General features: G+C 45.8%; 1 protein-coding gene across 1 annotated transcript in view; it reads left to right on the top strand.

The window, feature by feature from the left end:
• LOC119171908 (uncharacterized) overlaps positions 1–21,852 on the top strand; it is a 167,224-nt gene that overhangs the window by 139,271 nt on the left and 6,101 nt on the right. The window contains exons 27-32 of the mRNA XM_075893030.1: positions 13,298–13,345; positions 14,218–14,286; positions 15,313–15,402; positions 16,432–16,488; positions 16,953–17,012; positions 20,230–20,509. Coding sequence (XP_075749145.1) covers positions 13,298–13,345; positions 14,218–14,286; positions 15,313–15,402; positions 16,432–16,488; positions 16,953–17,012; positions 20,230–20,509 — 604 coding nt within the window. The remainder of the gene's footprint in view (positions 1–13,297; positions 13,346–14,217; positions 14,287–15,312; positions 15,403–16,431; positions 16,489–16,952; positions 17,013–20,229; positions 20,510–21,852) is intronic.

Below are 21,852 nucleotides of genomic sequence, written 5' to 3'. Positions count from 1 at the left end.
TTTGCTTTAATTCTTGAGTGTTCTTTCTAAGATATTTCCGTTCGCCGTTATCTTTGTTGGTGTAGCCCTTGGAGACTCTGTTTGGGCTTGCGTTTGCTGGCATTGATAGTGTTGCTGCGGAAAGAGCTGAGGTGGCAGCACTCTTTGACCATGAGACTGATTTTCTGGGCAACTGCATGCATCCAGTAAGCAGATGGTAGTATGTGGACTGTTATTCGACATTTCGGGTGATGAAGATTGTGCGCTAGAATTTACTGGATGATCTTCGGAGGCTCTTGTGACGCCCTTTCTAATGGACGCTTCTAGCTCTCGACAACGGGTGCGATTTGATGCTTCAGAACCTTCTGTGTTGTTAAGACTATCAGGTGTCCGTGCACTGGATGGTGACACCGCAGCAGTCGTGGTTTCGTCATATTTCAGTCAGAAATGTTTGTTTTTCTGTGTAACTAACGAGTTAAGCTGTTCTGACGCATGCATCTGCACAGAACCACCTCTACTACTATGGCTTCATACATCATATATATACGACGTACGATGTATATCGTCTAAGTATCTTCTGTTGTAGAAGGGTTTCAAGGTGTGTCCCTCAATGAATATGACTTCAAATGAAGCCATGAAGGTGCTCGCAAAGTTTGGGGCCATTTTTGTGCCCATTGCAGTGCCACTAACCTGAAGGAAGTGCTTGCCATAGAACTCAAAATGGTTATAATTTAATACAAGTTCGAGAAGTGTAAACAGTACCTCGCCACTTACACCAGTTGATGAGTCAGAATTTACATATTGTTATGCCGGGAGCGACATTCCAGGGCGGCTTAAAATTACAATGGTGGTGAGTCTGCTGGGCCCGCGGACCTGAAAACCCTTTTCACCTGACTACCAGGAGGGACCTTTGCAGCCTGTGCTTCCACCTCCTCCTTTGGGTGGTGCACCGAACACTGGGCCTCGCATCTGGACTTATGCCAAGAGCACGCTTTCACAATTCCTAGGCCAGCGACCGCGCCTTGGTGCATTGTGTTCGGGGCTTGCAAGGAGCTAGCTGAGCCAGCGGTGCCCTATTGCTCTTCCCTGTGCCACCGGGTGTGCATGTCCTTGCACTTTTCTAGAAACTGGTTTGGCGCACTAGTCCGCAGAGGGCCGGAGTGGAGGAGGACAATCCTAAAGGAGGGACATGAACTGACTTGTCTTCCCTCGCAGTGAATCCTGGGAAGGCAGTGTATAAAAACGCGAGCGCAGAGACGCTCGGGGGTGCTTCATCTGTTCCATGCTGTTCTACGCTACTCTCAACATGTAAATATTCTACATAAACGTTTTCTTCCCATCTACACTGGCTCCTTGACTCGTCTTCTCCGGCACTCGGGTGGCTCCAGCCGGGACCGCGTTACCCAAGGTCGCCACAGTCACGGACGTGGCGTCATGTCCCCACACCTCCTTCCTAACAATATTCAGAAACCATAACCGTTATTTCGTCATGGTGGGGCATGTTGGTGTACAGTGAGCAGACGTCCTAACTGCACACGTCTGCTCACTATATATATATATAATAACTCTGCCTTTGATATATATATATATATATATATATATATATATATATATATATATATATATATATATATATATATATATATATATATATATATATATATATATATATATATATATATAACGCCTCACGAGTGACATGAAGTGAACTCAATGAACGGCGGCGAGGCGCTCGCCATGTGACGTACGCACTTGCTCCTGTTTCACAGTGATGGTGTTGCCATACGCTTTTTTTTAAGTTTTAGTGCTCTCTATCTTTTTTTTTACAATTGTTCTGTTTGTTACACTGTCAGTAAACGTAAGCTTAGCCGAAAACAGCTGTTGATGTAAAAAAAACGGTTGATATGTGGGGTTTAACGTCCCAAAACCACCATATGATTGTGAGAGACGCCGTAGTGGAGGGCTCCGGAAATTTCGACCACCTGGGGTTATTTAACGTGCACCCAAATCTGAGCGCACGGGCCTACAACATTTCCGCCTCCATCGGAAATACAGCCGCCGCAGCCGGGATTCGAACCCGCGACCTGCGGGTGAGCAGCCGAGTACCTTAGCCACTAGACCACCGCAATGGAGCGATGTAAAAAAAGTATTAAATGCAAAAGTATGCGGGAAGGGTGTGGGCCGTTGCTTTAAAGACGTTGCTCTGCGGCTGTAGCATTTGTTAATTGCCTTTGTTTGACTTCGCCGCTATTTAGAGCGTTTTTCCACTTGTCGATCACGCGCAGGTTGCGATTGATCGTATCTGACCATGCTCAAATATTTATTTTCGATCGCTTGTACGACGTTTTTTTGCGCAACGTGGACCGTACCGTTTTTATGACACCTTCGCAAGTACCTGGCACATGCTTAATACACTGTGACTAATATGCAGATCTGCAGCTGATCACCGCTCTGAAAACCAGCCAGGAGGCAACTACTTGTCAGGAGTTTCAGTTTCACAAAAATGAAGCCGAAACTGTCTACGCGCTTGCTGCGACATCTAGAGAGTTATGGCACACCTAGCGAAGGCGAACCGGTGAACTGACAGCTTGGCTTAACGGCTGAACCGGCTGGCGTTCTGTGGGTGAACGGTAGTGACAGTAGTGTATAGGTGTTCTGTGGCTGAACTCTACAGAAGGTGTGTGAACACTTTAAACTATCAAAACTTTAAACTGCCATGACACAGTGTGCTTTTGCTAGTCGCTGACATATTGAAATAAAACGGCGTCGGCTAAAAAAAGGAGAAGCGCTTCGAGCATGCCCAGGAAAACACTCTTAGTCCTCCCATTCTCTAGCCTGGGGCTGAATTTCACTATAGAAAACATACTTTCCTTCGGTGCTTACGATCTGGGCTTCAGCCACGAGAACGTTTTCTACGCAGTTTGCAAGTACCTGAATGAAAGTAAAAGAATTAAGCTTTTAATTGCGTGATTCTTATTCGTGCAAAAAAAAAATAATTCCAACGAACACAAGAGCATTTTTTAACCATGCTGATTCTTATTCAAGGTAATGAATAATTGTCTTATCTGCACGAGTGACTAGCAACTATTGCACTCCTTTCATTCTGACTAGGGTGTCTTTTCTTTTTTCTGGTGGGTGGTTTCGATATTAAAAAAATCTTAATTAATTAAGTCATCGATTCTTGGCCGATCCCCCTGAGTGGGTACGAGCCATGTCTGTGGAATCATCATCATCATCACGCGTATCACGGCTTGCCGCTTTGCGTCGTCTGATTGGCCGGTGGTTGCAAGTGAAGATAGTACGTGGATCGTGAGCGCGAGTCTGAGCCTGCACGAGCCTCATTCGGCATCCCCATCTGGAACGTCTACGCGGCTGTCTTACGCAATCGTCCAGAAGCTTGCAGTACTGTTCCATCGGAGCCCGACCGAGTTCAGGTGAGCTCTTCCTTATTTCTGTTGGGTAACCGTGGAGTGCGGTTGTTGTTATTCTCTTTGGCGCTTTGCGCCAACCCGCGTGTTTGGGCTGGTCGGAGTCCCCGCCGGCCGCGTACGTCTCCGTCGGCCGTCTCCTTCTGCTTCGTCGGGACCAGCCAGCCCCAACACAGCAATGGCGACGAGGACGTGTAAGAACCCATTTGTCTTTTTCATGCTTCTAACGGACCTACCTGCTAACCCTAGACGCTCTTTTTTCCCAGCAAGGTGGCTACTGCGTGCTGCGTTGCTTCATTCCTTCTTCATTCAGCTACGCCGCCTTTGTCGTCTCCTTCAAACAGTGTACTGGCGTCATTTCCTTCTCGTCTGCACCTCTCCATTCTTCTTGCTTGAAATGGCGTCTCCTATTCCACCTCCCCTATTTCTTCATTCGCCCGGAGACCCGCCACTTCCGTGGGCGGACTGGAAATTGGTGTTTCAGGCTTACGCAGACGCGGCCGGGGAGGACGCCAGCAAGCCCGAGCGTCGCAAGGCCCTGCTGCTCAACGCGTTGGGCCCTGCCGGGCTAAAGCTCTTCTATACTTTGGATGCCACCAGCGCGTCGCCGACGCCAGCGTCGGGCGATGCCTTCAAGAATGCTATTGCTCTTTTCGATGAGCATTTTAAAGATGTTTCGTGCGATTATCTCGCACGCGTAAAATTCCAAGAAAGGCGACAATTGCCTGGCGAGCCAGCCGCCGAGTTCATTCCTTCTCTTCGAACGCTCGCCGCGTCGTGCGGCTTCGGCGCGCTCGAGGACGATATGATCCGCCATCAGCTTTTCACCAGGGTAGCCTCGCAAAACGTCCGCTGCCGCATGCTTCAAAAGGGCTCATCGATTTCATTATCCGAAGCCCTCTCGATTGCGCGAGAGGACGAGCTTATTCGCTTCCAGTTGGAGCAATTGGCTCCGCATTCAGTGCAGCAACTTTCTGCTGCGGGGAGGAGGGGGGGGGGCAAGGCGCGGCTCTTTGTTTCACGGGACGCGTCACAACGCAAGGTACTAACCACTATACGATCACAGCTATCCCGGAGGACACGAGACGCGTCAACATGGCGGCCCTTCATCTTCGTCTCGGCGCAGCGGCCAATATGGACGCCCGCTTGCACAGTCCTTCCGTGGCGGCCAACATGGCGGCCTCTCTGCGTCGCGGGGGCGAGGAAGCCGGCAATATGGCGACCCCATTCCGCCAAATTCTGGTTTTCAAGAACAGCACCGAGCTCCTAACTCGCGTTCGCAATTTTCTTCTCCAAGCGCAACAGCGCATTGCTTTCGTTGCGGATCGGCTCGGCATTTAGGCAATTTTGCGCAGTGTCCCGCGAGAAACCGCACTTGTCTTGTGTGCGGAAAAATCGGACATTTTCAGTCCGTATGCGATTCCCGTCCAGCAAATCTTCCTGAACCAGTTTCTTCGTCCGCTCCTTCGAGCACTGCACAGACCAATACGGTCACTGTTTTAAATGTGGATGGCCTCCACACTACGTCCGAGCCCCGCATCGTAGCTTCAGTGGGCCATGTGCCCTTGTCATTTCTCGTGGACACTGGTGCCTCAGTCTCTTTAATCAGTGCCGCTGACTTTCATAGTCATTTTTTCAACATTCGGCTTTTACCTTCACACGTCGTTCTACAAACATATTCCAAGGAAACGATTGATAATTTAGGTCATTTTACAGCTCAGGTCTCCTATCGCAGTCGCACTGCTTCCATTACTTTTTATAAAACTGCCAATGGCAGCTCGCTTTTGGGACGTGATGCCATCAGGGCTTTGTCCATCAACATCGTCGGTGCGTCTATGACGTGTGCTCAAGTCGACGTCGACGAAGCAGAAGAAGAAGACGGCCGACGGAGACGTACTCGGCCGTCGGGGACTCCGACCAGCCCGAACACGCGGGTTGGCGCGAAGCGCCGAAGAGAAGAACAACCGCACTCCACGGTTACCCAACACACACTCCTTTTATTTGACGGTCGCCTTGAAATCCTAGATGCCAGAGCGGCGCCCCCTGGCATTCTCACATGTCATTCCGAAACCGAAAACCCAGAACACAACAATCTCATTTACGGCTTACAGTTATTCGCCTAGGGAAGCGGTTCACCCTTCCGAGACGCAATGAGGCGAGACTCGCAAAGGCGGCGTATTCAAAAACTAAAGAAAAGTGTCTTGGCTGTACTGCCGGAAACGGGAGTGTCCTGGACGTGGCCCTTTTGTTAAATACTGCTATTTACTCATTAAGAACATCTTATAGCTTTCGCGTAACTTCTTCAGAGGTGCAGTTTAGTGTTTTCACCGAATTGTTCCGTAATGTCGTGTTTTTTAATGGCGAATGCAGGACGGAGATGTTCGCCACGAAACGTGATCGAAGAAAAAAACACAAGGCCACGTTTTCGTTTGGATCGTCAAGCGGTGCTTCTGCTAACCTGCCTTCGTAAGTGTAGCCCTTGAAGGACGTTTCGCATTTTCTTTCAACCCCGGCAAGGTTCCTTTTGGCGTTGCATAAGTGGTTGCCAGACTGGGAGTGTCAGTGTTGCCAGACTGCCACTAAATTTGACTGCAAATTTGTTTTTTGTAGTTGTGGCTTTTCCGTAAGAGTTTGGTGCCATCTGTGGTGCATTTCGCGAACGAACGACGCTGGCCGTTTTAATTAACGGAATGAAGCGCGCCTAGCAGTAGTCGAGCGTGGCGCTGCTGCACAATTAAGAGGCCAATTTAATTAACGGAATGAACCGCGCCTAGCAGAAGTCGAGGCGCGTTCTCTTGCTGTGTGCGCAGCTGTGCGATTAAGATATCGCGTCTCAGTATTAGGGATGACGGGGGAAAACTGAATAGAGTCGCAGGATAGGGAGCCTACATGAACGGCCGTTTTTAGGGTGGAGACATCTTAATAAGTGCCTTCAAGAAACTCAGCCAAAACCAGCGGGCAACGGGGCACGCTGTTGCCAGCTTCCACCAAATTCAGCATAGTTTTCTGTGCGCCGCCATTTTGGAGCCAGCCGCCGCTCCCTTCAGCTACGCGAAGTACGGCGCAACAAACAACGCGTCCTGAGACAGACGCGGGTAGAGGGGTATTTTTACAGATCATTTCATGCTTCACCAAGCCACGCTGCGCGTTATCAAACTGTTTTAGTTAGGCTCAGCGGACGCAGGCTACCGGCCGCAGGCTACCGGCCATATAGAATTATGGCCCATGTCCGTATCGTTTCTGCGGACGCTCACTTACAACGTTCTATCGGCACGTCAACAACGTGTCGACCACTCATCTGGCATCTGACTGCAGATGCATTTGCGACAAACAGCTAGAATTTAATTCAGCTGGACTATTCAGCATTATTGTAGGGAGGCGACCGAGCATGTATACCTACGTACGGCGTCGGTGCCCAGCCCTTGTAACAACACACAACACCTGGGCTTTTGACAGCGTCGGTTCTCAGGGTCGTGTAAGCGACCCAGTTCTCAAAGTGAGCGCACGAAGAAATTTGTAGCCCACACACAAACACTTGCGACATAATACTTAGGTTACGCTGAAACGAACGCAAGCGTGGCAACAGCTCAGACTAGCGAGCGCGTCTCCGTACGAACGCGCGGACGCGTCCCGTTTGTGGGCTTCCTACTCGTAATGCGTGGACGCAGCAACGACAACTTCGGTTATCTACTCATTCGCGAACACCGCGAAACACATATACGTGTGCCGCAGGAAAAAACAGTGAACGAAATACGCAGTACTCACAGAGCAAATACGAGACGCACTGGTGGGCTCCCAGCCGTCTCGCTTCACTTGAGCCAGCCATAGTTGTCGTCGGCCAGGGCTCGCTGGGAAGCGGTACATCCGCACCCCCTTTCTGTTGTGGTTAGTGCAGAGCGGTACGCAGCATCCAGGCATTCTAAGGCTTCACCGGCAGCGTTTAACACGCTACCGCAACGTTCGACGCCGTATTATTGAGAACTAAACGCAACCGGGCGTAGACGCAGTGCGGGCACCAAGATGGGGCGACAGCGCGGCGTTGCTGTCTGACAACATTGTGTTTTGGCGAGCAGCGGTGCGTTGGCGGCACGTAGTGGGTCAAAGGCTGACATCACCCTAAAAACGGCCGTTCATGTAGGCTCCCTATCGCAGGAGGTAATGCGCTGCCCCCACCTCCCCCCTTACTTTTCTTTTTTTTTTCTCTCAGCTGGTCGTGTCGCGTCGACCACGTGCTACGACGGGGGACGCTACGCTTCCCCTAGCTGTGTCAGCACAAGATATATCGTTCGGACTCGTATATACATGCTTGGACCTCTCAAGGTTCGCAGTATTGTACAAATAATACATGTGATAATAAGCGTTCCAAGGCTGGTTAATCGGGGTACTAATTGCACGGCAGCGCCATGCTCGACTTCTGCTAGGCTCGATTCATTCCGTTAATTAAAACGGCCAGCGTCGCTCATGCACTCGCGAAATGCACTGCGGAATTGCACCAAACTCCTACGAAAAAGCCACAACTACAAGAAAAATTTTTTAGCCAAATTTAGCGGCAGTCTGACAACAACCACTTCAAAGTCTGGCAACTGACATGCAACGCCAAAAGGAGCCTTGCCTCAACCCTCCGTGCCTCATCCCACGGAAGAAAGAAAGGTACGGAGAGGGCATGCCCGTGCCTCAACCCCTTTCGTATTGTGCCGTCGCAACAATACGCTTATTTACACCGCCATATTCGACATGCAATGTTATCGCGTGTCAGTACCGTTTCGTTCCTTTATATCTTTGATAAGTCACCCAATGCAGATAGTAGGCGTAGTTTAGGTTTGTTTCACGCCCCCCTCTCGCGGGACCGAATTCCAGCCGTGGTGACCGCATTTTCGGTGGATCACAAAATGCTTGAGGCCCGTGTGCTTTTAGGTGCACGTCAAAAGAACTCCAGGTGGTCGAAGTCCTGAACCCTTCACTACTACGTCCATCATAATAGTATCGCGTTTCTGGACGTAAAATTCTAACAATTATTAGTTTCAACATTTAATAGGTTAACCGAACTCTGTTGCTATATCGAGTACCGCATGCTTCGGTTGAATTACGCCAGACACATGCCAGGGGCGGTGTTGGCGAGGGGAATGGGTTCGCGCCTGCCCCCCCTCCCCAACTTTTCTGCCCTTCTAAGAGCGAGCACGTTCGAAACACGCTCATAAGTTCCGCGCTTCTCTGCACCTCTGAAAGGAATCGCTTGTTTTTCGTTCTATGCCGTCTCTTTAACATCTGCACAAAATGGGGAAAATCATGTATGCGCATGTTGTAATTGATTTCTACATGTTGACATTCTCATTATTTTTGGACAAAGGGGAATTTTAAATGCTCTTTGGAACTGTCAATCAAGCGAATGAAAGTGTAGGTGTTGTTAGTGGTAGTAATGACGTGCATGAAAGGAAGAATTAGTGGACAAAAGAAAAATTTTGTGCTGGCAGGGATAAACCTGCAACTTTTGAATGCTGCGTCTAATGCTCTGCCAATTGAGCTACAGCGGTGGTTGTCCTCTCATACATTTTATTGAGTTTATCTGAATTTAAATGCTGGAGTGTTGGCCTCGCGGCGGTGGTCTAATGGTTAAGTACTCGGCTGCTGACCCCCAGGTCGCGGGATCGAATCCCGGCTTCGGCGGCTGCATTTCCGATGGAGGCGGAAATGTTGTAGGCCCATGTGCTCAGATTTGGGTGCACATTAAAGGACCCCAGGTGGTCGAAATTTCCGGAGCCCTCCACTACGGCGTCTCTCATAATCGTATGGTAGTTTTGGGACGTTAAACCCCACAAATGAATCAATCAATGCTGGAGTGTTGTTCAGGGCTGATAGTAGCCGTGACTGTGAGTATAGAACATATTTTATTTTGCCTACTGGTGTCGCATGGATTTATAAGCCAGCTGCCAGCTTGTAAAAAGACCACATGCTACATGACGCCAGCAGGCAGGAAGCTAACTCACTGTCACGGCTATAAGTGGCACCTACACTCCCATATTCAAATGCTCGGATATACCCAATAGAGTATATGGGACGATGACGGCTGGCGTACCTCTAGGGGTAGAGCATCGGAAGCGGTGCTTGAAGGTTGCAGGTTTGGTCCATGCCGGCGACAGTTTGTCTTCAGCTGCACTGCATGTATCACCCCTTATACTTTCTTGGTCTAGTCAGAGTCCTTCAATGCTTTTCTGGTCACAAAACGCTATGATGAGAGCTTGCTGTGTCGCCACGGCTGCTCACATGACAGCACTAGGAGCACGTTGGGGGCTTTCAGGATAGCTTCGCGGTTGTTCACTGGCTTTGCTGCATAGAGAGAGCTGAATCCGGTGGCATCGATGTTTAGCTTTCATGGTTTCTCTAAATTTGTGTGGCTTACGACAATGCCAAGTGCTCTCTGACTGTGCTAATTATGTGCGAGGACAAGGATTGTGCACATAAGAGATGATGCCGAAGACTTGCTGCGTACTGGGTTGCCGCTCCCGCTAAGGAAGCAGGAGTGAAAAGGTGTCGTTCTCTTTACCAAGGGAAGGCAGCAATAGAGAGAAACGGAAACGTATGGTAACGTGACAGTAAGCTGGCAGATTTAACTTCGAATGTGAACACGCGAGTGTGGGCAAGAAACATTTTGACACCACGCATTTTATTCGAACTGATGACTTCCTAAATGATGAAGGCGTGTTGTTGCAACCCGAGAAGGCAAAGTTGCGGCCGGGGCCTTTCCTAGCCTGTTCAAAGAATTGCCAGTGTATATATATGTAAGCAAGCCGAAGCCACGATGGCCACGATCCCGGTCAGTGAGAATGAAGCCAGCGGCTAAAAGGGGTCGACTGTTCAGCCGACTCTCCAAGAGCAGACATTCTGCTATCTTCAAGCATGGCAACATCCGATACAACTGCAGCTGGCGATGAAGGTGAGCTAAATATCTCTGCATAGCCTCGCCGCTTGTTTTGTCCCATCTTTTCGCTGCTCCCAAATGCCTTGGGCAATTAAATTGTGTTTTGTATTATGCCCTCAGATGCAACGCACGTCGAACTGTGCTCGGGCACAGCCAGCCTAACAGATGAAGTAGCAGGCTGTGAAAGGCGAGCTCCTAAGTGCAATGCAGCAACTTCTCCGGTTCCGAATGAAGCTATTGAATTTATTGAATAAAATGAATTTATTGGATCGTGCAGTGCAAACATAGCCCGTCCTAGTACCTCGTGTCATTTGTGAAAATGCCATCAGTGCATAGATATGAGATACCAGAGTGTCCTTGCGTACTTGCGTAATGTGAAGTGTGGCACTATTACACGTGCAATGTCTATGTGACGTGAACTTGTCAAGCTTTGATGTAGCAAATGAACAGAACAATAATTCACACCGCACAGGAATGTTACCTTGCGAAAGTTTCGTTATTCCCCATTTGAAGTGTTGCCGATGCTGCTAGATTGGCTGCGGCAAAATGGATCCATTGTAGTCTTGCTATTTTTAAAAAAGTATGCGAAAGTTTTTCACCTCCTTATGCATTAATCATGTTGTATGTCAGGTGAAGCGTGAATGGTAGTTCAGTTATTGCGGTTTGGCGCAAGACAAGCTGTTGCTTCGAAACAGCACAGCATTAGGCCGAATGGAGTGCGTGCGTACGGAGGGCATGTTATTGATCACTGTGACCCTAGCGGCTGCCTTTGTCTCTGTATGAAACTGTGGGTGGAATTTAATTACCAAAAAAGCATTGACAGACTCTGTTACTTCTCATTGATACTGTATAACAAAGAATAAGCTCTTGAAGTTTTCTTTCTTTTGTACATGCAAATTAGTTGCACCAAATCTGCTTATTTTATCGCAAGAAAATAAATGTGTTGGAACTCGTGATCCTGAGTGGGAAAATCTGATATATCTACTGCTTAAGAATTTGTATTTGAGCTTTCCAGGTTATCAAACTTCGCTCATGCACACGTCTATTGGTGAAATACATCCCAGTTTCTGGGTGCTGCTTTTAAGGTGGCCCAGCCGTAGGTTTTGCGTTTTGTAATGTGGATTATTTTTTTGAAACCTTGGTTCTTTATAAAAAGTACGAAGGAGGCTTTGCGAAATTCTCAATGTACAAGATTTATCAGCCGTTTCAAAATACGTCTTTTTTTTCTGTTCCTCAGAAATGAGTTTTTCAGTTTGCAATCGAGAGTAGCATAGGTTTTTCAGTTTGAGAATTCCACTACGCCAAAGCCGGTTAAGAAGCCGCTGACACCTTGTTAGCGAAATGTGAGAATGTCCTTGAAACATTATTCAAAATTAACAACCATTCCTATCCATCTATACACACACAAAAACAGATGCTTTTGCTTCTTAACTCTACAAGTATACTTTGAGTAAGGGAGGTTCCAGCCTCCCATAGTGATAAAATATGCTAGATAACCCTAGGCATGGCTGGTTGTGAATAAGAAATGTTGCTACTTGGCCACTTTTTTCAGTTATGGCACTGTTATTTTATTTGTCGGTGAACGTTTTCAATCTTCTGTTCTGGAAAACTGTTCAGCTAAGAGATAAACTACATGCGGAGTCCTGCGGCGATGAACGGGTGCGTTTTTAGCCTTGCAAGCCCAAACAATGTCTTTGTTTGCTAATTCATGGGAGCGCTTGCTTACACGCCTTGTGCCTGCTGCGCCTCATGTGGATTGGCAGTTTCGCATCGGCAAGCGATGCGTGCTTGCACACGCCGGCACGCTTCTACTAGATGGTATGCGCCTGAAAACCCGCTGCTTGACTCGCGTTTACTGAGTTATTCATAGCACTTGTGAGAAGCAATTGGAAGTTGTCTATAAGCTGAATGATTGAATGAAAGGCTGCTCCGAACCAAGGCCTAGTATGAGTGCACATGTGGACATGTATAGGAGAAAGCATATTAACTGCTGCTTCAGGCTAATAGTCACATGAGTCAGTGCAACTGGTCGAGTCCGTACTGACAAGCGCAAGCTATTCTTCTCTCTCAAGAAGTGTACATGTATGTAAAAGTGAGCTTGCACATGCTGTGAAGTCTATGCATGCTTTGGCTTCTATGACAGTTTTGTGATACTTACTATACATGAAACATGACTTTCAGTCGTAATGTAATGAAAAATACTTATGTATTTACTTGGAAACAATTTTTTGTCTTGCTGCAAAGAAAGAGCTACTGTAATAGATGCTGAAATATGGAAACCTTTCCTAAGAAATTGTGTGACATGCAGGACCCAAGGAAGGCTTAATCAAAACTATTTGCTGCTTTTAATTGTGTAAATGAGGTAAAGCGTTATAATGAAAGTAGCATAAAAATTGCAACCCGTGGGAGCACAGACTGCCTAGAAAAATTTTAAATATCTAGTGGTCACCAAAATGCCAATTGTACGTGCTGGAAAAATACTCGGTTAGTGTAAGGCATCTCTAATCTAGCAGGTGACTACGTCTGCGTACCCCGCCGCAGTGGTCTAGTGGGTAAAGTACTCGGCTGCTGACCCGCAGGTCGCGGGTTCGAATCCCGGCTGCGGCGGCTGCATTTTCGATGGAAGCGGAAATGTTGAAGGCCCGTGTGCTCAGATTTGCGTGCAAGTTAAAGAACCCCGGGTGGTCTAAATTTCCGGAGCCCTCCACTACGGCGTCTCTCATAATCATGGTGGTTTTGGGACGTTAAACCCCACATATCAATCAACTACGTCTGCGACTACTACAGGCTAGAACATGCTGCACAGGCTTCAACGGCATGGTGTGTACATAACGCTCAGAGTATATGGCAAGTTTTCAAACTACAGGCTTTGCCTTTTCACTTGCTTTCCTACCTTGTTCAGCATGTCTTGCCACTCTGCAATAAGACCCTTGCCTTGCATTGTTTGAAGATTTGCTTTGCTTTTGCTTTGCAGCAACATAGAGGCAAACCTACCAGAACTCTTTGCAATACTTATGAAGAAGTAAGTATAAAAAGCATAGTATTTTAAGAAAGCATGTACATAGGTTTAGCGCTAATGATGCGTGAATTAACTGCCGATAAATTGCACTTCACTAAATTAATTAGCTTGCAGAGATTGCTTTGCAGGCTGCTAGCCTAGTTAGAAGCCTTAAAATAGCACCTAATGTAACATTCTGTGGACATGGTTATCATTGCTGAGGTAGGTTGAGCTACCTCAGAGATATGGTATATTTTGTATATCTGAGGTCATGCTTAGCTGTGTTTGTAGATGCCCTTCTGATTTGTCACTTGTGCAGAGTGATTGTTTTTTTTTTTCTCCCTTAGTGTTGGTATGAAAAGTTCTTGTGCAGACCTTGCTCACCTCTCCTTCGAATGTAAAATTTTGCATCACTTCTACGTTGCCCGTGCTATCTTCCATCCACTGCGGTTTTATTATCTCTATATTTTTAAGGCCTCTGCTAACGTGAACGGCGGAGGCATGAAAACAAGACACGTGCAACATCTTGGTGTTGCTCATAGTTTGACAAGTTTCCCTCGATTAAAGAAAAAAACTTTCCTTTTTAAAGACTGCTTATGAATTGTTCAAAATATTGCAAGGATTGGTTGATACATAGCAGTATTTTGATTGGCCCACCTTAGTGTTCGACAATAGTATGACAGATTGAGGTAACATCTGCACTGTTTCAGCGCATACCGAAGAAGTTCTCGACAAACTAAGACATAAACTGGCCTAGCACACCAGGTCTTTTGGTCAACTGGGTGTTTTGTGCAAGTGGACGTGTCCTCATGTGCTTTTGTGTTGAATCATATGTATCCTTTTCATGACATCTTCAAGAGATCTTTTTTTGTTAATGGAAACTTGCCATTGTGCAGACAACAAGCTCTTAGTGACACTGAGGCCAACGGCTGCATGACTGGGTGGTCAGCTCACAAGCACTCACTGTGAGTACCCATGTACTTTTTTTGCTTCTTTTACGCAGTGAAATTTAGTTTGGCTGCCAGGTCATAACTGCATCACACTACGTCTTTGTGATATGTTTACACATGAATTTTGGTTTCTTGCACATGAGGGAAAGTTGATACCCTTACAAAATGTTGATGCTATAAATGTACCATGGGAAAAAATTGTGGAGAAAATGAATTACAGCAAAATATGTTGTTGACAATGTGGTGTATGTATTAGTGTCACGTGGAACGGAATACGTTGGCCAAACACGAGGATGCCTCAATATACGTCTACAAGGACACTGATTGAAAGGGAAGAGTGGCAACTCAAAATAATTTAGCGCAAATTGTAAAGGGTTTGGTTGCCTGCCTGCCTACAATTGGAGGTAATCTAGACAAGCGATAATTGGCTCACCAGAAATCGTAGAGGTGGCGCACACTGCTTGCTTCAGAGAAACATGCATTGGCGTGCTTTCCATTGCTTGCATGAAAAAGAAGTATCTTTTCCAGGGGTATGCTCTGGCGAGATAGTCTTTTCTTTTGTTTTAATTTTTAACTTGTAAGTGATCATGCACGGTTGTAGACGTGTGTTGTTAAGAGCTGTGCAATCTTTCGCTACATGCGTGTCTTTTTCTGAATAACAATCGGTAGTAAAGTTGGCGCTTGTGCATGTCAGCACTCTTTTCGTGCATTTGAGTCTTTTCCCACGCTGTGGAAATTTTTGTTGACGAATCACGGGAACTTGAATGGGCTGCATTGGCCTTATAGTTTGGCTCATGCTTGCCATAAACACGTCAATGCGTAACCTAAGCAGTGTGCAGGATGTATTGATCAAGAAAAACACGAACTTCGAGAAAATGTTAAATTACGACAGTCTAACCTTGCTGCCCGTCATGTGCTAAATGCAGTTGTCCTCTGCCATGCTTTGATACAATAGTTGCATATAGATCGAGGGATGATCAGCAGCATCGAAGTGGCGTTTCAAAGGTAGACCAGTGGTTTTATTTGAGTGGTTATCTGCAGAAAGGGCGAGCTTCCAATGTTACCTGCAAGGATGCCTAGTACGCCCTACAGTGATTGGTCATCGCCGGACAGCACCTCAGTGTTGGACAGGTGAGCCACTTGTCAGTTTCTTGCTTGGCCGTTCTCAAACTTGTGCTACCCTATAGGTAATTGCAACCTCCTTTATGGTTGTTCATACCAAACACACGTTAAATAGCCGCAATAGCAGTGTCATAAGTTGCGTTTACTTGTCAATAAAAATGTGGCCTTTTTTTTTGCAAGCTGTGTGCAAATGAACAGGTTCCATTAGATTTACGTTATTGCTGTGCAGTGCCCTTGTGTTTGGTATGAAGTCTGCTATAGGCACCATTTCGTTCAAGCATACATGTGCGAATGCTATATTCAAGCCACAAAACCTGTCTAAGCATATTTGAGCATAATAAAATATCTTGACTATAGGTCAGCCATCAATTTAAAGTTGATAGGTTAAATACTAGACTATTTGCGAAAACAAAACATATTGTGTTAAGGAAGCATTTTTTTTCTGCAAGCATTGTGCATTTGGAAAGGGTTTTTGCTGTCGTGATCATCCCCAGGAGTCGTGTTTGGTGATGGGACGGTCATTGTGCATAAAATCAAATAACTGAGATTTTGAAGCACATGTGATCATTACCATTTACTATTGGCCTAGTTAAGCTATGGAACAATTATTGAACTTATCAAAAAATTTTGCTGTAGTACTTGTATTTGGCATTCCTTTACCCTGGTCGCATCAGCCACGCCAATATACCAGCATATAAAAAACATGTCGTTAGATTACTGTGGCTGCAGTAGCAATCCTTTCAATTACTTGTAAGTAAAAACGTTGTTTATTTGGCAACATGTTTGCAAATGGGCAGGTTGTGTTAAATTTAGGCTGTATTGTAAATGCCTTGTATTTCATGTTCTTTTTATGCCCACATACTTTTGCCTAATTATAACATAGCTGACAAGTAATGTGTATTTATGACAGCTGCAAAAAAACACTCTTGTCCCCTCTTGCTAACAATTATTACAAATGTGTGTGTTTGAACATTCCTGTGTGTTGCGTAATTAGTTGAGAATTTTCACGAGGTGGGTCCTGGGTTCTTCGAATTGTAGGAAGGATTATGAACTGAACATCCTAGGAGATCGCGAGAACGGAACCACTTCTTATTGGTGAGTTCACGCTTATTTAGCAGTTAACTTTTTGCATGAAGGCATGAAAGTGAGCATGAAAGTTAGATTTCATGCTCACTGCTACTCTGATATTTTCAAAATTGACAGAAATCTCTCATTTTTGCCAACTATATCGTTTGCATATAACAATTTGGCACAGTTACTTGACCAATTTTTAAGAAAGTGAACTTGCATTTGTTCTTTTTAATATGCTGCCAAGAGTGTGCTTGCCTATGTGGCAACTCCCCCTCATTGTAGTTTTCTGTAGCTGCCCTCAAGTTTTGGTACAAATTTGAGCTAATGCATTGTTTTTAAAAGAAAAGCTAGAAAACGAGTTCTGCCTATATGAACAGCAGCCTACGAGCCTAATGTGGAATATTTTTTGTACTAAATTTCGCCTCAAACGCTTATTGAAAAAGGTATTAAAATTCTTTCTTGAAATTTCTTCTTTTCTGTTTTTGCAGTGTGGATCAAATACCAGAACCCCTGCCTCTAACTGACGATGATGCCGCTGATATCGTAAGGTGAGCTGGTCAGTCTCATTCATATTCTTTAAATGTGTTCTTCGTTCTAATTTTTATTAACATTAGCTGTGTGCAATAATGGTGAAATCACATATAGCACAAGTGAAAACTGGTCGAGTTGGTTCAGATTCATCGCTTAAAAATGCGTGTAATGACTGTCACTGAAGCCAGTCTCTTGTTAGTCTTTTTGTGAATTTTCGAGCAACACATTGTGGTGAAGCAGTAGCTTTTCTAACACTTTCATCTGCATGATCTGCTTCTCTTAGCACAATGTTAAAATTTGCTTGCGCCACTTTTTAATATGCGTTTATCACTTTTTCGAGTGACTTGCACATTGCTAGTGCTTGGTATATTTGAAATATTTATTAGTAGTTGTTGAATAGACTGGACACATCGCATACAAAAGTTGTGGCAAGATTCAGTACAACCTCGTTACAACGAAATTGGAGGGTTGCCACAATTTTCTTGGATAACGAATATTTTGTTATAGCTGCAGCTGGCATTTACTTCGAATGTTATGCTTTGTAATTGCCCAAAACGAATAGTGGGTGAAATAGCGTCTCGCCCCAATGTGTTACGCAACATACCCCCCCAAGGTAGCACGCAACAAAACAACTGCATTTCACAAATAAAAAACAAAATTCATGCACCCGTTTATTGCATTTCAAAATACACTGCTGGCGTTTTAAACAGACTTCAGAACAGCAGTGCACGTGCAATGCTCTCTTCTTCAGAAACTGTGCGCGCTGTCAGCTTTGTAAGCATTGCTGGAGTATGTGGGGTGGGAGTTTTGAACTGCTGAATAAAGTATAGTCGCGTTGTGCATTTTTTTTCAATGTTGCATTGTGCGCTGTTGTTACATTGGCTCAAATTTTTATTTCCTAGCAAAACTTCTGCCTCATATCCCATAACAGGCAAATGTTACCTTGTTGAAACAAGGTATTGAAAACATTGGTTTCTGTGTGAATTTTCAAGGGAAATAACATTTCGCTGATTATATTCATTTTTTTTGCTACAGCCCGTGTTATTATAACGAGGTTTAACTGTAGTTCGGTGTATTAGAATTAATTGATTTTTCTTTCTAAGGCCATGGCAAGGAAGGCACCGGTTGCAAGGTACTACAATCACTGTGGCAGTTACGCCAAACTGCACCATGAAGTTGTATCTGCTGGAGTGCATAATTTGTGCGAACGTGCTCCAAAGAGCCCCCTTTAAGCTATAGATCCGAAACATAGAAATTGTCAGCTTTTAAAACCTTTGCTGTTTGGTTCACTGAAAAGTTGCTGTGGGATGACTATGTCAATAACGTATGCTTAGCTGCGTCACGCTTCATTGCTCTTTTACACTGTAATAATCATGTCCTTTCTGCCAAAAATCAAACTGTTGCTTATCAAATCTGTTTTTGTCACAGGTTCATTTAGCCAGCTTTTATGAAGCACTACTACGCTCGCAAGTTTAGAAAGGGTATATCTTCAGCTAAAGAAAACTTCATGTCTTATTTATGACTTGCCTAGAGCTTATCCTGCTGCACAGCAATTCCGAACTGTTGCTGCGTATTCCAAAAGTCTTTAGTCTGTGTAAATTTTGCCTACTTCTTCGACATAAGTATGAAATACTGTATCAAGTCTTAACTAAACAGCTGAACTAGCCTTTTTCAGTTTATGGACCAAATGTTAAGACTGACCCTTTTCTGTTTTAAAGGTTTAGGACAAAATGTCACATTGATCGATGTATGACATGGAGTGTTCTTGATGAAGTAATTTGAGGGCTTATTTTGTTTCATGCGTTGATGACTTGGCTTATGTAATGAATGTTTGTATGTGTGTGTGCGTGTGTGTGTTTAGAAAATGTCTGTACTGTAACGGCAGGACTTGGACTAACAGGCTTTGAAACCTAGTCAAGCTCTGCTGAGCTTTTTTTGCCATCCCTTCTACTCTGTGATGTGGTAAATAAAAGAAATGAAATATTTGTACACTGCTAGCGGAACAGAATGTCAGCAGTCAATGTTTCCTTGCTTTTGCAGTCTACCTTTCGTAAGGGGAAAGCCATTGATAGATCCAGCAATTCTCCCTCACATGCTATTTTTCTGCTGTACCGCAGTTTGTCTAGTGGTGCAGTTGGTGAACAGAAACTGCAAGGCAGAATCCCTGCATGCTTTGCAAAATGTGTTGTGGACTGCAAGAATTTAGAAATTTGTCTCCTTGTACTCTTGCTCGCAGACCATGGCACTCTTTCGCCTTGGTCTGCCCGCGGCTACCCAGACAGACCTCCTCTTTCCTGCGTGGCACCACTCTTCAAGGTGGTTCTTCGCTTCCTTGGGGACACACGTCCTCAGTCATGGACGCCTTTTCTCTTCTTATATCTTGTCCACATATTTAATACCCTCATCCCGCACCTACAGGCGCTGAGCTGTGCTCCAATTTAGGGCTGCAGAAGTTGCGTCTTTTCCTTTCCTCAACCTCTCTCTCTTAATAGCACCACGTGCACAAGTGAAGCTGCACTACGTGACAGCTGAAGCATATCTACTGCACAGAAAACTTCGCTGAAATGCCACACATTACTAAATGCATCACGTGAAGTTCAGCAATTGTATGTATTTCTTGCGGCCGTCACAAAAGGTTGTCTAACACGTTTCACACACAAATGCCATCATTTACTCACCATAAACGGGCTAAATAAAACAAAGAATGCCTTCAAACATCAATGGTAGTGGGCTATGCTTCCAGGCTTACGCAGGTTGACTGTATAAATCTCCCTTTCGTAACACCATCGCATGACCATGCTCTGTTGCATCGAAAATATGATTGACTCCGTATAATTTGTCTTTTATTTTGAGGATCCAAAACAATTCCCCACTGCCGTTTATTATCCATGTCCCCTTCGCGCGGATGTCCTCGCATACAACGCGGGCATAGCAGATGCACAGAATATTCATAGCATGCTAGTGAAAGCCTAAGTGACCACTAGCGACGCTGGCGACAAATTGGTGCAGTGGAATGTTGCACCAGGTCGGCTGCACGTTTCTCGTATAACACCTATGCAAGCAGTGGCGTTGGGATCAGCTTAGTGTGAAAGTGACCAAGACCTTTTCAGCTTTTCGGTCTGTCAATGATCTCTGCACTGTTTGATGTATTGTGCGATTTCTAGTTTGCCTGCTTTCTTATTATACTGTACTATAATAGCTTTGAATATCAACTATCGTTACTGCTTTGTGCAGCCACCTGCAAGCAGTCTTGCTGGAGAATGGCCCATCCCAGGAGGAGGACCTGCTGAAAGCACTGCAACCTGAGCAAGCTCGCCAGGTTTTGGCTGCGTACAACACTTTGACAGATTTCTTGGACGGGCACCCAGGATTCAAACGCAAGGATGAGGACCTACTTAAGTTCATCTACTATGTAGACCCTGACGACGACGATGAAAGCGATGATGATTGCTACTACACCTCCCCCGCGGCCGATCCTTGCAACGGACTCTCCACACTGGCAGTCGGTGCCAAGGTGCAGTTAGAAGTTGCTTGATATCATGCTTCTGAAGTTGTCGGAATTCCAGTCGGATATTTTAAGGGGAGCTTCCTGTGCATGCCACACCTGTACTTACACTGTAGAGTAAACCATCGTTACAACGAAGTGGCTTTATTTAAATGATCGCTTTTATCGAAGTGTCACGCAGTCCTGGACCCAATATGTGTATTTTAGACCCGATTACTCTGTGCATGTCGATAGCTTGCTCAGAGCAAAGTAACAAGTTGCAAATCTGCATTCAGTGCCGCGAGCAGGCGACCGCCGCCGAGCCGAGCGGCCTTTCTTGCGCTGAGCGAGCGATGTTTGTGCTAGCGTCGCCAGGCTAAAGCACGCCAGTGACGACTGATGCAAATGGTGCGAGTTCCAGCGGCGTGGATTTAACCCTCCCCCTCTACGCCCTACCTGGGAATAGAGGCGCTCGCCAACATGCTAGCTGAAGAGTGCCTCGATGACTCGGAGGCGGACAAGTGTATCGAGGCACTCTAGCTGGCTGCTTACCACTACGTCGCTGGTAGCGACTAAGCGGTTGTTTCACGTGACCAGCACGGAGGCTTGGCGTGCTCCCTGGCCCCTGGTTTATTTCCATCCGTGTTAGGAAGACGTACATGCGCGTGTTTAGTGCGAGGTCTGTGTGAACCTGTGATGTTGTGTGTGCGCATTGTGCGGGTGTAGTGATCGAGTGAAAATGGCACTGCCGATGCCTGCACGAATGTGTCTGACATTGGAGTATAAAGTACAACTTATACGGGAGGTGGAAGGAAGAGGCCGGCAAAAGTCTGGAATCTCGAGACAATTCAGAATACCACCATCAATATTATCAACGGTTTTAAAGAATAAGAATGTCATGCTGGAAGGCTTCGAGAAGAGTTTCTCAGCCAAGCAGAAGCGAAACATCATTGTATGTATCCTGAAGTAAAAAGTGCTTCTTGAATTGTTGAAGAACGCTAGAAGTACAAACCTTCCTTTAAATGGGCCTGCGTTGACTACAAAAGCCGAAGCTCTAGCCGTCTAAATGGGCAAGCAAGATTTGAAGTCCAGCAAGGGCTGGCTTGAACATTTAATGAAAGGGCACCGAGTGCCTTCAAAGTCAATTGTTGGGGGAAAGTGAAGCCGTGGGCAGCGTCGTCGTAGACGGATGGCGCAAGCGTGAGCTGAGCGCCCTACTTTAGCAGTATGAAGATAAAAACATTTACATCTTGAATGAGGCGGCATTCTTTTACAAACTGTTGCCGAAGTTCATGTACAATACATCATGCGGAACCTCATCAGGACGTAAACAAAGCAAAGGACGCATTACAGTGCTGTTCGGTGCTAATGCG

The sequence above is a fragment of the Rhipicephalus microplus genome, chromosome 4 (genome assembly GCF_043290135.1).
Source record: "Rhipicephalus microplus isolate Deutch F79 chromosome 4, USDA_Rmic, whole genome shotgun sequence".
Lineage (NCBI taxonomy): Eukaryota > Metazoa > Arthropoda > Arachnida > Ixodida > Ixodidae > Rhipicephalus > Rhipicephalus microplus.
Note: the sequence above shows the minus strand (reverse complement) of the source record. Positions and strands in the feature narration are given on the sequence as shown.